The 14,252-nt window shown below is 39.7% G+C and overlaps 1 protein-coding gene and 1 long non-coding RNA gene across 2 annotated transcripts in view; one reads left to right on the forward strand and one right to left on the reverse strand.

Moving 5' to 3' along the window:
* The window catches only part of LOC131104626 (dedicator of cytokinesis protein 9-like), a 78,718-nt gene that overhangs the window by 49,592 nt on the left and 14,874 nt on the right, over nucleotides 1-14,252 (reverse strand). The window contains exons 5-13 of the mRNA XM_058051992.1: nucleotides 11,165-11,234; nucleotides 9,867-9,962; nucleotides 7,427-7,561; nucleotides 5,927-6,101; nucleotides 4,055-4,110; nucleotides 1,208-1,282; nucleotides 1,001-1,141; nucleotides 574-912; nucleotides 410-492 (exon numbers count right to left, since the gene is read on the reverse strand). Of these exons, the coding sequence (XP_057907975.1) occupies nucleotides 410-492; nucleotides 574-912; nucleotides 1,001-1,141; nucleotides 1,208-1,282; nucleotides 4,055-4,110; nucleotides 5,927-6,101; nucleotides 7,427-7,561; nucleotides 9,867-9,962; nucleotides 11,165-11,234 (1,170 nt within the window). The remainder of the gene's footprint in view (nucleotides 1-409; nucleotides 493-573; nucleotides 913-1,000; nucleotides 1,142-1,207; nucleotides 1,283-4,054; nucleotides 4,111-5,926; nucleotides 6,102-7,426; nucleotides 7,562-9,866; nucleotides 9,963-11,164; nucleotides 11,235-14,252) is intronic.
* Nucleotides 1-14,252, forward strand: part of LOC131104627 (uncharacterized) — a 59,096-nt gene that overhangs the window by 37,421 nt on the left and 7,423 nt on the right. The gene's annotated exons all lie outside the window — the stretch shown is intronic.

A 14,252-nucleotide genomic window follows, 5' to 3' on the forward strand; every position in this document is an offset into this window, starting at 1 on the left:
CGGTACACATTGACTGAGGGACAGGAAGTGTACTTCACGCTACGCGGCTACTTGGTAACGAAATACAGTGCAGCTCAGGCTAGCGACAAAGCCCAAAAAAAAACAGAGCCTGGAAAACCTTGTGTCTGTCTCGGTGAAATACAGAAGCGAATGAAGATAAGTGGGTAAGATGCAAGTGGAAATCAACCGAAACGTTAACTTAAAACCGAGGTAGGGACCGAAACATAAATATGGTGTACTGTTACACCCCATAATGATTCTCTAACTGGGGTCTGGGGATGTTCCATGGTCGGAGAGCCTTAGGTTGGGGGTTTATTAAAAAAAAATAGCAATAAATTAATGACATTATGGTGTATCATTTACATGTTCATATCTATAACGTTTATAAAAAAGAAAGAACTGAATTCACCTTGCAGACCAGGCAAACGGCATCCGGTACTGGCCCAGTCTACTGCAGGCCATCTTTGCATTCTTCAGCACTTTTTGAGCCATCTAGCCAGGACAAGACATTCATTTTTTCAATGCTACAAATAAATACAAAACAAGATCATGGTGTCACGGTCATGTGGGCACCTTTGTTGAGTCGGAACTCTTCATGTAGGGTTCACTACAGTGTGTGATCCCCCCTTGGAGAACCTTCTCAATCCTTGCCACCAAGAAGATCTCTGGATGGGGACACGTGACTGAAAACACTCCTTGTTTCGGGTATCGGAGAGCCATCTCTGGGAACCCATTGGCTAGCCTTAGCCTAGCTAAGATACCCTCGCTATTAATGTGCAAGTCATGGTCACAAGCAGAACTGGGCGACATTTGTCGCACCAAAGGGTGGTTGAGATCCACATGAAAATCAGCAGAGATTTTTCTGCTGTTCTGAATGTCGAAAAGGGACAGAACCACATAGAACGGTTCCACCTTTCATGAAAGACAGAAAACATCGATGGTCCGAAATGGGCGATTAACAGACTTTGATATTGTCTATGACTTTTGTAATGGGACGTACATTCGTTGTCGGTCCCTCCTGATTATCCGCGACGCAGCCCTGCAGGTTGAATGACAAGTCATGGCAGTTGACTAAGATCCTCTTCCCGAATTTCTCCTCAAATTGCCGTACATCTGGTTCGGTGTTCGTGAGGTCCACTTTCTGTGGATACAGGCACCTGTGTCACCCACAAATCATCGAGAGAACAAGCACGTCGTTAAGCATCACCTGTGTTTCAGGGTCCAAAGTAAACAGTTTCAGCCGGGCTTCGCTCCTCATTTTGAACTCAATATCTCTGGCCGTCTGAAAAGAAGGAAACTTTTACAAAAATCTGACAAGAAATATGAGAAACATTGACTGCATTTGCTATAATTGCACGTTTCAATGACTTTGCGGCTATAGTTTTTGTGTTGTGATTGACATAGTTTCTGTGAATGCACCAAGTGATTGATTGGAATTGTTGGAACTGAGTACTGCTGTTGATGGGCTAAGGTGAGAAGAAAGTATAAACTCCACATGTCACTCTCAGTTATAGCCGTTGTAACATCTGAACTAGTAATTATTTAGTGGAAATTTACTAGGAGACAAACTTCTACGCCAAACTAACTAGTTTATAGTTATTGCTAATTACCTAGCAATGTCCTAACATCACTAACCCAAACAATAGCCACGTTTACATGAGCAGTTTTTCTCTTTCCGAATGGAATCTTTCCGAATGACCATTTCGAAAGCAATGGTACAGTAAACCTCGGATATATCGGACTCGGATATATCAGAAATTCATTGCATATATTGGATTTTTTATAACGGATTTCGCCTATTTCGGACAAAATCTCCAGTCCCGTTCCAATGCATTTCCATTAAATTTCCCTCGCATATATCGGATGGCCGCATCGTGGCGCTCCGATTCGCCGAATCGTGACAGGCCGCTATACGACGTCATTTGCAGCGTTTGCAGCGTTGCCTGCGCGTCCAGGTACATTGGAAACATAGTCAAGGAAGTGCCTTTTTATAACGGATAAAATCCGATTTACGCATATACCGGATATAAATCCGATATATGCGTAAAACGGACATTTTCCGGTATACGCATATAATGGATTTCGCTTATATCGGACAAAACCAGTGGGAACAATTGAATCCGATATATCCGAGGTTTACTGTATACATGGAAAGGAATATTCCAATCGCGTGTCTATGTACATGCGTCGCTATAATCAACCAGAATAGTCAATGGGGCATGCGCAGTAAAACGTAAACACCAACATCACGTGATACCGACTTCCTCGAGTTTTTCTTTCACTTGTTGGAATAACTCCGTATTGACAGTTTTTCCTTCGTCTAATCTTGAAATTTAGATCGAAGAACGTCTCGAGCTGCGTGTTACGTCATATGTCAGCATTCGCTGAAAGAACGCACCCGGGAACAGGAAAAGCTAAAGTTCAATCTTGCTAATATTTTATAAATAAACAGCTAGGAGACAATGGTTCAATTCCACCCTCGGCCTTCTCTGTGTGGAGTTTGCATGTTCTCCTGGTGCATGCGTGGGTTTTCTCCGGGTACTCCGGTTTCCTCCCATATTCCAAAAACATGCTAGGTTAATTAGCGACTCCAAATTGTCCATAGGTATGAATGTGAGTGTGAATGGTTGTTTGTCTATATGTGCCCTGTGATTGGCTGGCCACCAGTCCAGGGTGTACCCCGCCTCTCGCCCGAAGACAGCTGGGATAGGCCCCAGCACCCCCCGTAATATGTTTTATTTAGATATGTATTTTCTTTTTGAATAAAAGTGGACTTGTGAATGGTGTATAGAAGGGTTTAGATTCTGTTCCACAGATGGCGCTAATGCACACTAAAGCTGCTTGCCAACCGCCAATAAACAACAGAAGAAGAACGCAGTCTGACAATTTTCCGATTGAGCGGGTACAAGATACCTCAATCGGATTGGGGAAAGGAATATTCCACCCCAGTGAATCCGATTATATATTTATTCGGATTGGCACTTTTCTTTCGGAATGAGGTGTATACAAAGGTTAGATTCTTTCCGTTTGAGCCAATAACCCGAATGGAATTGGAATATTTGGGTCCATGTATACGTGGCTACTGTCTTATTCAGCGGGAATAGCAGTGACTAAAATCTTGTTCTGCCACCAGATATTTTAACGGCCTATTGTTTGCCAGCCACACTCGGCCATAATAACAACAACTTAGGGGAAATCTAAAGTCCAAATCTAAAGTTCCTCCTAGAATTCGAGGTCACTAAAGAAGAACAACAGGGCATATGGACACATCAGTATGTTCGTCTGATCTAAATCCAATAGAGGACATTTGAGGATGGATGGCAAGGGAAGTTTACTAAAATGAATATCAGTTCCAGACAATGGACGCCCCTTTTCGCCACCCAATGCAACAGTCCCACTAGCCCTTTGGAATGAATTTTATTTTAGGTGGTTTTCAGAGGGTTTTTTTGAGCTATGGTCCTAAACTTTTGATCAGCTAATGAACAGATTATTTCACTTTAATTCGCGTTTGCAATAAATGGCTTCCTCAATTTTTTTTTGTCTCGAAATAACCAACGCTAGGGGTCCTCCACTCAATCAGTCACCAATTGGTATCGGCTGTTATCAGTGAATAAAAACACGGTATCAATATCAGTCAATATTTGCTTTAAAACGGCAATAATGTGAGAATACTAGAAGTTGTGAGTGAGTTGTGGATACCAGCATTTTGTTCAAGTTCTGGTAAAACAAGCATATTAGCTTTGCTTGCTTTGAAATAAGATATGAAAATAAATATTACAAAAATGAGTAGCTCTTGGGCATTTTCATTTTGTAAAAGTTGCTCTCACAAGAAAAAAACTTGGTGACCCCGAATATAGCCAGTAGTACATTTAACATTTACGGTGTATATATGTTATCGATATTGGTATCAGTATCGGACGATTTCACTCATGGATTATCGGTATCGGCAGCATAAAACCCTGATCGGAACATCCCTAGTCAACACGGATGTTTGTTTACATGAAATAGTTTAGCTTAAAGTCAAACTCCAGTTAATAGATGAAAACATTTCTACCTGAAAGCTGTCTTGAAAACTTCCAGAGCAGATGTCTGCTTTTTCTTGATCCTCCTCTGCGGATCAAGAGATTCATTTTTTTAGCTTGATTGGTTGCAGCAATGACTGTATAAATAAAGAATGACAATACGGCAGTTTCTGTCTTACAGAAAAACAAATGTGTTGCATGAAATGACATGTACGGTCAAACCTTGGTTTTCGAACACCCAACGTTTCATACGACTCAGTTTGCAATGAAAATGTGGTCTTGGTTATCAAACAAGTTAAACAAACCAGTCAGTTTTCCTTGTACACTATCAGTTGTCTAGACCAGGGGTGGGCAAACTACGGCCCGGGGGCCACATCCGGCCCGCCAAGTGTTAGAATACGGCCCGCCCGTTCTTTCCAAAGTATTTCATTTAAACTTAATGGGGTGACAGGGCCTTCTCCATTGCTGCCCCCACTCTACTGGAACTCTTTGCCCCATTTGCTGTGTGTTTACCCTGACCTTCCCAGTTTCAAAAAACAACTAAAAACCCACCTCTTTAAATCTGTTTTTAATGTCTAACTTTTTATACTGGCGGCGCAGGGTCGTGTGGTTAGCGCGCAGACCTCACAGCTAGGAGACCAGGGTTCAATTCCACCCTCGGCCATCTCTGTGTGGAGTTTGCATGTTCTCCCCGTGCATGCGTGGGTTTTCTCCGGGTACTCCGGTTTCCTCCCACATTCCAAAAACATGCTAGGTTAATTGGAGACTCCAAATTGTCCAAAGGTATGAATGTGAGTGTGAATGGTTGTTTGTCTATATGTGCCCTGTGATTGGCTGGCGACCAGTCCAGGGTGTACCCTGCCTCTCGCCCGAAGACAGCTGGGATAGGCTCCAGCACCCCCGCGACCCTCGTGAGGAAAAGCGGTAGAAAATGAATGAATGAATGAACTTTTAAACTTGACTGCTGTGCCCCGCTTTTTCCCATGTTTTAACTGCGTATAAACGAATGAATGTTGTATTTTAATGTATCTTTTACTCTGTTTACTTGCTTTTATTCAACTCCATTTTTCTGTAAAGCGTCTTTGAGTATTTTGAAAAGTGCTATACAAATAAAGTGTATTATTATTATTAATAATATGCAACCTGGGATCATGATCATAATTCCAGGTGGACTGTTACGTGTAAAATGTATAGTATGCCCCCCCCCCCCCCCCCCGTCAATTTTGTTAAATCAATGCGGCCCGCGAGTCAAAAAGTTTGCCCACCCCTGGTCTAGACATAGCATCGCAAGTGTTGGTAACTCAATCTACGTGCTTTTTTTTTTTTTTTTTTACAACTGCAAAAAAATATTTTTTGGTGTCTGGAATGGATTATTTGGATTTACTTTGACATACGTTGACATAATTCCCATTTTTGGCAAGCCTACAAAGCATTAGCTACGTGATGCTGCAGTTCAAGGTCAAAGTTTAGTTCATTTTTGCTACTGTCAGGGAAGAAAATTCTCAAAATAATACAATAAAAATGCATATAGTAAAATGAAACAACGCAGGGGGGCCATTTTGGTACATTTTGTACATTAAAGATACTAAAAGCGATCAAATTTAGGCCAATATAAAATAGGATATTAGAAAAGAACACATGTGTTAGCTTTGTATTGTGGGCGGCACAGCAAATTAGTAATAGCTAATAAGATATCTAATTAATAATAAATGACAAGCTAGTAATATTCAATTCAGTGCCTGTTTGAATAATAGTGAGGATGTTTTTTTTCCTGTGTGCCCGAGGCTGTGATTGACTGTTAGTCTAAGGTGTGCAAGTCAGCTAGGATAAGTGCTTAAAAATAAATAGATATGTTAATATACTGTATAATAAATAATGTTTCTGAAAAATATGCAGAATCATACCATCTTGGAAGTCCTCGTAACGTTTCTCATGCGTGGCCTGTTCAGAGGTGCTATGAAGAATTTTGTTCAGGGTACTGATCCAGTCCTCCATCTCCATTTCGCTGTCTGCGGCCAGAAGGAATGTGCTCTTGTCTTGCATCTTCAACTCAAAAGCAAACCTTCGTAATTTACTGTTCTGGAAAATAAAGACAAAAAATAAAAATACAAGTCTTAACGTCGAATCGCAACATCATCTTCCCCAAAATAAATGGAGGCTTTACTGCAGTTGTATTAACTGTAAACATTTGAGGTTTGACCTAAATGATGAGCCAATTCAAGAAACAATACAAGCAGTTGATGTTTGCTAAATGCAAGGATGAAGAGTCTTGAACCAGTCATTAAAAAAAACAAAAACAAAAAAAAACATTAAACTGTATTATGGAAAGCAGGAAGTGAACAAATGTAACAGTTACTGATTGTAAAAGTACCAGATGGAGGGGTAGGATTTAATAAGCTTTGCTTCTTCCTACTCCTTTTGGACATGTGGAATTAAAATTAAAATTAAAATTAAAATTAAAATTAAAATTAAAATTAAAATTAAAATTAAAATTAAAATTAAAATTAAAATTAAAATTAAAATTAAAATTAAAATTAAAATTAAAATTAAAATTAAAATTAAAATTGGGATGCACTCAATTGTAATCTGATGCATGTTCAATTGAAATAAAACCATAAATGAATTAGCATGCTGGAATAAACGATACATTGTGATGCTAGGTTGCCGGTGTATGTGAGTGGTTAGTGTGCAGACCTCACAAGTCCACCCTCGGCCATCTCTGTGTGGAGTTTGCATGTTCTGGAGTTTTCTCCGGGTACTCCGGTGTCCTCCCACATTCCAAAAACATGCTAGGTTAATTAGTGACTCCAAATTGTCCATAGGTATGAATGTGAGTGTGAATGGTTGTTTGTCTATATGTGCCCTGTGATTGGCTGGCCACCAGTCCAGGGTGTACCCTGCCTCTTGCCCGAAGACAGCTGGGATAGGCTCCAGCACCCCCCATTGACCCCACCAAAAATGAATGCACACCCACGACCCTCGTGAGGATAAGCGGTAGAAAATGAATGAAACCAGGGATTATTTGGGGGGTTTAAGGACCCCCAATAGGTGTCCATCAACAGCACATTCGTAGGCTTTGAGTATATGTTGACTGTATGTGTTTAGTCCCTTCTTATTTAGCTGCTTTGAAGGTCCTAGTGGTTGCCGGTGCATAATTCACCCCGGAACTATTGATCGGGGGTAGTTGCCACCCAGAGGAGTGAGCATGATGGAAGCTCACTCTGTTGTGGTATTCAGTGTGCTGTTGTGTCTCACGGAGTGACGAGTGTGAGTCGATGTTCTGTAAAAGAATCGAGTTTGCTCCCGAGTTTGTTCGACACCCCGCCTCAGACTCCAGTTGTTCGGCGCTTCAACATACACAAAACATTAAGCACACTTGCAAATGCTACAACATCTAAATCTACCTGAACGACGCCGATACACGAGTCGAGGAAGATGGTTCCTTTGGGCTCCTTGGAGGTATTTTCATCCTTGTAGAAATTGAGGTTGTAGGAGCCATCTCCCAGCTGAGCCAGATGGAAGTACCTCCTTTTGAATGACTGCAGAATACATTTAAATATACATACATAAAAATATCTCCACCATTATGAACTGCCCGAATCCTGTCACCCCAGGATTTCCGGGACAAATCTGATGCTAGTCACGCTCAAAATGATGTTGCTTGTGGACGGAACATCTGGACACAAATTTTTAATTGTTGCTTATCTCTGTTTTGTATCCTTGCAGGTTGTTAGCATGTTGTATATTGCCTCAATGTTAGGTGGACCCATTTTGAAACATTGTTATCAATTATGTCGCCACAGTTACACAGAATGTACTGTATTGTATTGAATATAATATCACACTATCCATTACTAGCTTCCTGGTATGATTGCCGGAACTCCGGAACATAAACATATAAACAAAGACTAAAGAAAATTATTTACTCTAAAAATATATTTGTCACAAGAAAACAGATATTTGGAAAAAAACTTAAATTTCCCCGAACTGGTGTTAAAGATATCTCCATCCACACCAGTGGAGAAAATAACACATAATATACATAATAACACAATCACCCACTGGCTTGCACATTTTGTTCAGAAAGCCTGAAAAAGCAACTCCAGATGACTGAGTTGGACATTATAATGCATCTGCCCATCAATATAGTGAAATATGGCATGTACATTGGCGGTGTTTCAATTCAGGGTCTGCATCCTAAAAGTGTGCATTTGTAGCATCGTGCTGCACAAAGAGGTAAGATAAGATAAGATATGCCTTTATTCGTCTCTCAGTGGGGAAATTTGCATTGCACAGCAGCAACTGAACAGAATCAGTGAAGCAGTACAAAATACACAATATAAAAATAAACAATATGAACAACCCAAGTATTAACAAAACCAGTCATGATGTGCTATATATATCACTATATTGACACTTACTATGGTACACATTATGTCATTGGATGCTCATATCACCTCCTACTTCGGTACGTGACAAAAAATAAAAAATAAAAAACTTAAACTATATTAGGAAAGCAGGAAGTGAACAAATGTAACAGTTACCAGAATGGAGGAGTAGGATTTAATAAGCTTTGCTTCTTCCTACTCCTTTTGGACATGTGGAACTGGGAATTGATTATGTGATGCATTCAATTGTAAATTAAAATTAAAATTAAAATTAAAATTAAAATTAAAATTAAAATTAAAATTAAAATTAAAATTAAAATTAAAATTAAAATTAAAATTAAAATTAAAATTAAAATTAAAATTAAAATTAAAATTAAAATTGGGATGCACTCAATTGTAATCTGATGCATGTTCAAATGAAATAAAACCATAAATGAATTAGCATGCTGGAATAAACGGTACATTGTGATGCTAGGTTGCCGGTGTATGTGAGTGGTTAGTGCGCAGACCATTAAAATTAAAATTAAAATTAAAATTAAAATTAAAATTAAAATTAAAATTAAAATTAAAATTAAAATTAAAATTAAAATTAAAATTAAAATTAAAATTAAAATTAAAATTAAAATTAAAATTAAAATTAAAATTAAAATTAAAATTAAAATTAAAATTAAAATTAAAATTAAAATTAAAATTAAAATATATTACAAAAGCAGGAAGTGAACAAATGTAACAGTTACTGATTGTAAAAGTACCAGATGGAGGGGTAGGATTTAATAAGCTTTGCTTCTTCCTACTCCTTTTGGACATGTGGAACTGTGAACTGATTATGGGATGCATTCAATTGTAATCTGATGCATGTTCAAATGAAATTAAACCATTACCAATTAACAAGTTTACCCAGAGTTCTATACAAATACAGTTTGCAAGATAATATGACATATGACATGAAATATATGACCAGTCTATACACTATGAGATCTTGCTTGTGAGTTAAATAAGATGCCTTTATTCGTCCCTCAGTGGGGAAATTTGCAAAACATTATGTTTCATGGTCTATAAAGACTTATGCCAAGCTAGCCAGGAGTCGAACCTAGAATCTTGTGATCCGTAGTCAGACATGTTATCCATTGCACCACTAGCCCCTTAAATGAGGTCAGGGAGAGTTCGTCTGGGAATTGAACCCAGGACCTCTCACACCCAAAGCAAGAATCATGCAACTAGTATATTGCACTTAGAGCTTAATATTGCACAGTGAATGGAGTCTGGAATAAGTATACTGAATATAAAAACAAAGTATTGCACAAATGTACATAGTCTATTGGGAGCAGTACTGGTAGTACAGTTGAAGGCTGTCCGATTCAAACATGCAGACCCCAAATTCAAACCCAGCACACACTTACATGGAGCCATGCTCCAGAATGGTGATGTTGTGGAGAATGTATTCATTGTTACTCACCCGCATAGTAACGCTGATTGCACTGTTCATGTTGCCTTTGTACAGCCAGCCGTGTTTAGACACGCCTCCCTTGTGAGCGCCAAGCGAGGCTGTGTCCTGCAGGACGGAGTGCAGAGACGACACATGAACGCATTTGCAAGAATGTTCTAAAACAGGGGTGGGCAAACTACGGCCCGGGGGCCACATCCGGCCCGCCAAGTGTTTGAATACGGCACGCCCAATCTTTCCAAAGTATTTAATTTAAATTCAACATACAACCTGGCATCATGGCCTGAGCCAACCTTTTGATGGTTGTATCAATTTCGTTGTTTGACATGGTCTGTTGTTTACAATGTGCTCCTGAAAAAAGAGACACAAGCACATAATAATAATAAAAATTAAAATAATAATTATTATATTATTATTATAACTATTATATTTATTATATTAATGCTAATGGCGGCACGGCGGACTAGTGGTTAGCGCGCAGACCTCACAGCTAGGAGACCAGGGTTCAATTCCACCCTCGGCCATCTCTGTGTGGAGTTTGCATGTTCTCCCCGTGCATGCGTGGGTTTTCTCCGGGTACTCCGGTTTCCTCCCACATTCCAAAAACATGCTAGGTTAATTAGCGACTCCAAATTGTCCATAGGTATGAATGTGAGTGTGAATGGTTGTTTGTCTATATGTGCCCTGTGATTGGCTGGCGACCGGTCCAGGGTGTACCCCGCCTCTCGCCCGAAGACAGCTGGGATAGGCTCCAGCACCCCGCGACCCTCATGAGGAAAAAGCGGTAGAAAATGAATGAATGAATGAATGAATATTAATGCTAATTATTATATTAATTATATATAATAATATTGTTATATTTGCATATTTTACGTAATAATAATATAATAATTATTATTTTAATTTTATTTTAATTATTATAATATTTTATTATTTTTAAAATATTTAAATATAAATATAAAATAGTAAATAATAATAGCAGATTGCATGACAATTTTACAGATACAATAATACCAGGTGGACTGTTACGTGTAAAATATATAGTCTGCCCCCCCGGAAATGTTGTTATATCAATGCGGCCCGCGAGTCAAAAAGTTTGCCCACCCCTGTTCTAAAACAATAAGAAAACAACACTAACCACATCAACGGGAATAATTCTATTCATTAGCATTCAGTACCATAATAGATGGATGGATGAATAGACTTTCTTTATTGACATTGCACAATAACACAGCAGTGAAATTGCCAAAGAAATGTCTTTGCTAATCTGGTCTCTATTGGTATCATGAAAAAAGAGGGACATTTCTTACCCCGTCTTTTTCCGCAACTTCATCCACCTCAAACAAGTGGGCCACCAGTTTCTCTGGTCGTAATATTTTGCTGAAAGAAAAAGTCGTTTTCAACTCCTTTAATACACTACTTTCAATAATTACAATTGCAACATATTCATCATCTCTCAGCATGCAAAAAAAAAATGACTCTTTCAAGGACGTTGGTATTTTCTCACACACTGCATTCGGAACGTTTTCACTATATCCACAGTTTATGTTACAGCCTTTTTCCCAAGTGGAATACAGTAATCCCTCATTAATTGGTTTCAGATCAACTGTGATAAGTGAATTTCCGCCCCATAAGTGAAATACAGTAAACCTCGGATATATGGGACTCGGATATATCGGAAATTCGCTCACAACGGACAGATAAAAAAGAACCAATTTTTCTGTAATGCATTTCCAATAAAAATTCATTGCATATATTGGATTTTTTATAACGGATTTCGCCTATTTCGGACAAAATCTCCAGTCCCGTTCCAATGCATTTCCATTAAATTTCCCTCGCATATATCGGATGGCCGCATCGTGGCGCTCTGATTCGCCGAATCGTGACAGGCCGCTATACGACGTCATTTGCAGCGTTTGCAGCGTTGCCTGCGCGTCCAGGTACATTGGAAACATAGTCAAGGAAGTGCCTTTTTATAACGGATAAAATCCGATTTACGCATATACCGGATATAAATCCGATATATGCGTAAAACGGACATTTTCCGGTATACGCATATAACGGATTTCGCTTATATCGGACAAAACCAGTGGGAACAATTGAATCCGATATATCCGAGGTTTACTGTAACACCCCTATAGCCACCTTTACAGTCGTATTACCTAATAAGTAGACATAATAACAGAAAATAAGACATAAGTAAAACAGAATATAAACTCACATAATGCATTGGGATTATATATTTAGTTTATTTAGTTATTTTTACATTTCTGACACCTAATGACCGGTGTAGAATACAACATATCATCACAACATCTTTGAAAGCGTCTTCTCAGTTCTTTATTTTTGCCCATCCATCCATTTTTTATGCCTCACTAGTGTCATGGGGTATGCTGGAGCCTATCCCAGCTGACTTCAGGCAAGAGGTGGGGTACACCCTGGACTGGTTACTGACATGGCACCATTCACATTCACATCTTCATTTGTAGTTTCATTAATTAAGGTGGAAAGTGGAAATCCACTTAAACAATAAACTGCAAGAAACCAGGGATTAGGGCTGCATGGTGGTTGAGTGGTTAGCACGCAGACCTCACAGCTAGGAGACTTGGGTTGAAGTCCACCCTCGGCCATCTCTGTAAGGTAGCTATGCTCTCTGCCTTCCCTCAAGCTTTAGCTTTACGGCAGTGGTCTTAAACTTGCGCCCCGCGGGCCAAATGCGGTCCGTGGGATGCTAGTTTGAGGCCCCCCATCTTGATATGAAAGTTTAATGTTAGTGCGGCCCGCGTGAGATTGATATCATGAAGACAGAAATGATAGCTTTGTGCACACTGGACACAATTGACAAGATTTTCCCAGATGTAACGATGCTAACTTGCTACATGGGTAAAAAGGTTATGTTTCATTAATGTTCATGTTAAAGGTTAAATAAATGTTAATACTGTTCATTTGAATCTGACAAAAAATAATTTCTCTACCCACCAACTATATGTGTTTTTTTATAAGTTTTTCTTATTTGCTGTTTTATTATTATTTTATTTATGTATTATGTATGTATGTGGAGTTTTCATGTTCTCCCCGTGCATGCGTGGGTTTTCTCCGGGTACTCCGGTATCCTCCCACATTCCAAAAACATGCTAGGTTAATTGGTGACTCCAAATTCCAAAGGTATGAATGTGAGTGTGAATGGTTGTTTGTCTATATGTGCCCTGTGATTGGCTGGCCACCAGTCCAGGGTGTACCCCGCCTCTCGCCCGAGGACAGCTGGGATAGGCTCCAGCACCCTCGCGACCCTTGTGAGGAAAAAGCGGTCGAAAATGAATGAATGAATTCACAAATTCTAAAAATATAATTTCACAAGAAAACTAAAAAACAACTGGAAAAAAACAGCAGCATAACATTATGCTGAGGTTCTCATTGGGAGCGACCAGGATGGATAGGATGTTCTCCCGGTGCATGCAAGGGTTTTCTCCGAGGACTCCGGTTTCCTCCCACATTCCAAAAACATGCTAGGTTAATTAGCGACTCCAAATTGTCAATAGGTATGAATGTGAGTGTGAATGGTTGTTTGTCTATATGTGCCCTGTGATTGGCTGGCCACCAGTCCAGGGTGTACCCTGCCTCTCGCCCGAAGACAGCTGGGATAGGTTCCAGCACCCTTGCGACCTTCGTGAGGATAAGCGGTAGAAAATGAATGAAACCAGGGATTATTTTGGGGGTTTAAGGACCCCCAATAGGCGTCCATTAACAGCACATTCGTAGGCTTTGAGTATATGTTGACTGTATGTGTTTAGTCTCTTCTTATTTAGCTGCTTTGAAGGTCCAAGTGGCTATCATCATTCGTAAATGGTAGAAGTTCAGAACCACAAGAACTCTAGAACAAGAACAACGCGTGTCAGGAAGCTGACCAAGAACCCAATGGCCGCTCCGACAAAGAAGATTCTTGATTCAACCGTCATGATCTGTGTTGTCGCTTTGCTGCCGCGGACCGTCGGCGGACCGCTACGGGACACACCTGTGGCCAATTTGCGCTTGGCCATTTAAGCGCAGCTGTCACATCAGTTCAATGCCAGATTGTCCCACAAGCTTCTCATGCTGCACGCCATCCGCTCTGCTCGCCCACGTGGTTGATCTTTCCGGACTTTTGCTTTATGGCTTTTATCCTGGTCTTGTGAGTACTTGCCCGCTAGAGTTATTCTACTGTGTTTTTTCTTGGTTTTACCTTCGTCTAGTTTTTTTTTTTTTTTTCCCTGCTTGACCTTTTTGTCAGCAGCGTTTTTTTGTTCCTCTGCCAAGTGCCTGCTTTTGCCTGTTAGCCTTTTGCTACGGTGTTTTTCGTTTTGTGTTGTCTTTTTCACAGCTGTACCCTTTTGTGGGAACTCTCAGCTGTAAACAAACATT

This window comes from Doryrhamphus excisus, chromosome 16 (genome assembly GCF_030265055.1).
Source record: "Doryrhamphus excisus isolate RoL2022-K1 chromosome 16, RoL_Dexc_1.0, whole genome shotgun sequence".
In the NCBI taxonomy this organism is placed as follows: domain Eukaryota; kingdom Metazoa; phylum Chordata; class Actinopteri; order Syngnathiformes; family Syngnathidae; genus Doryrhamphus; species Doryrhamphus excisus.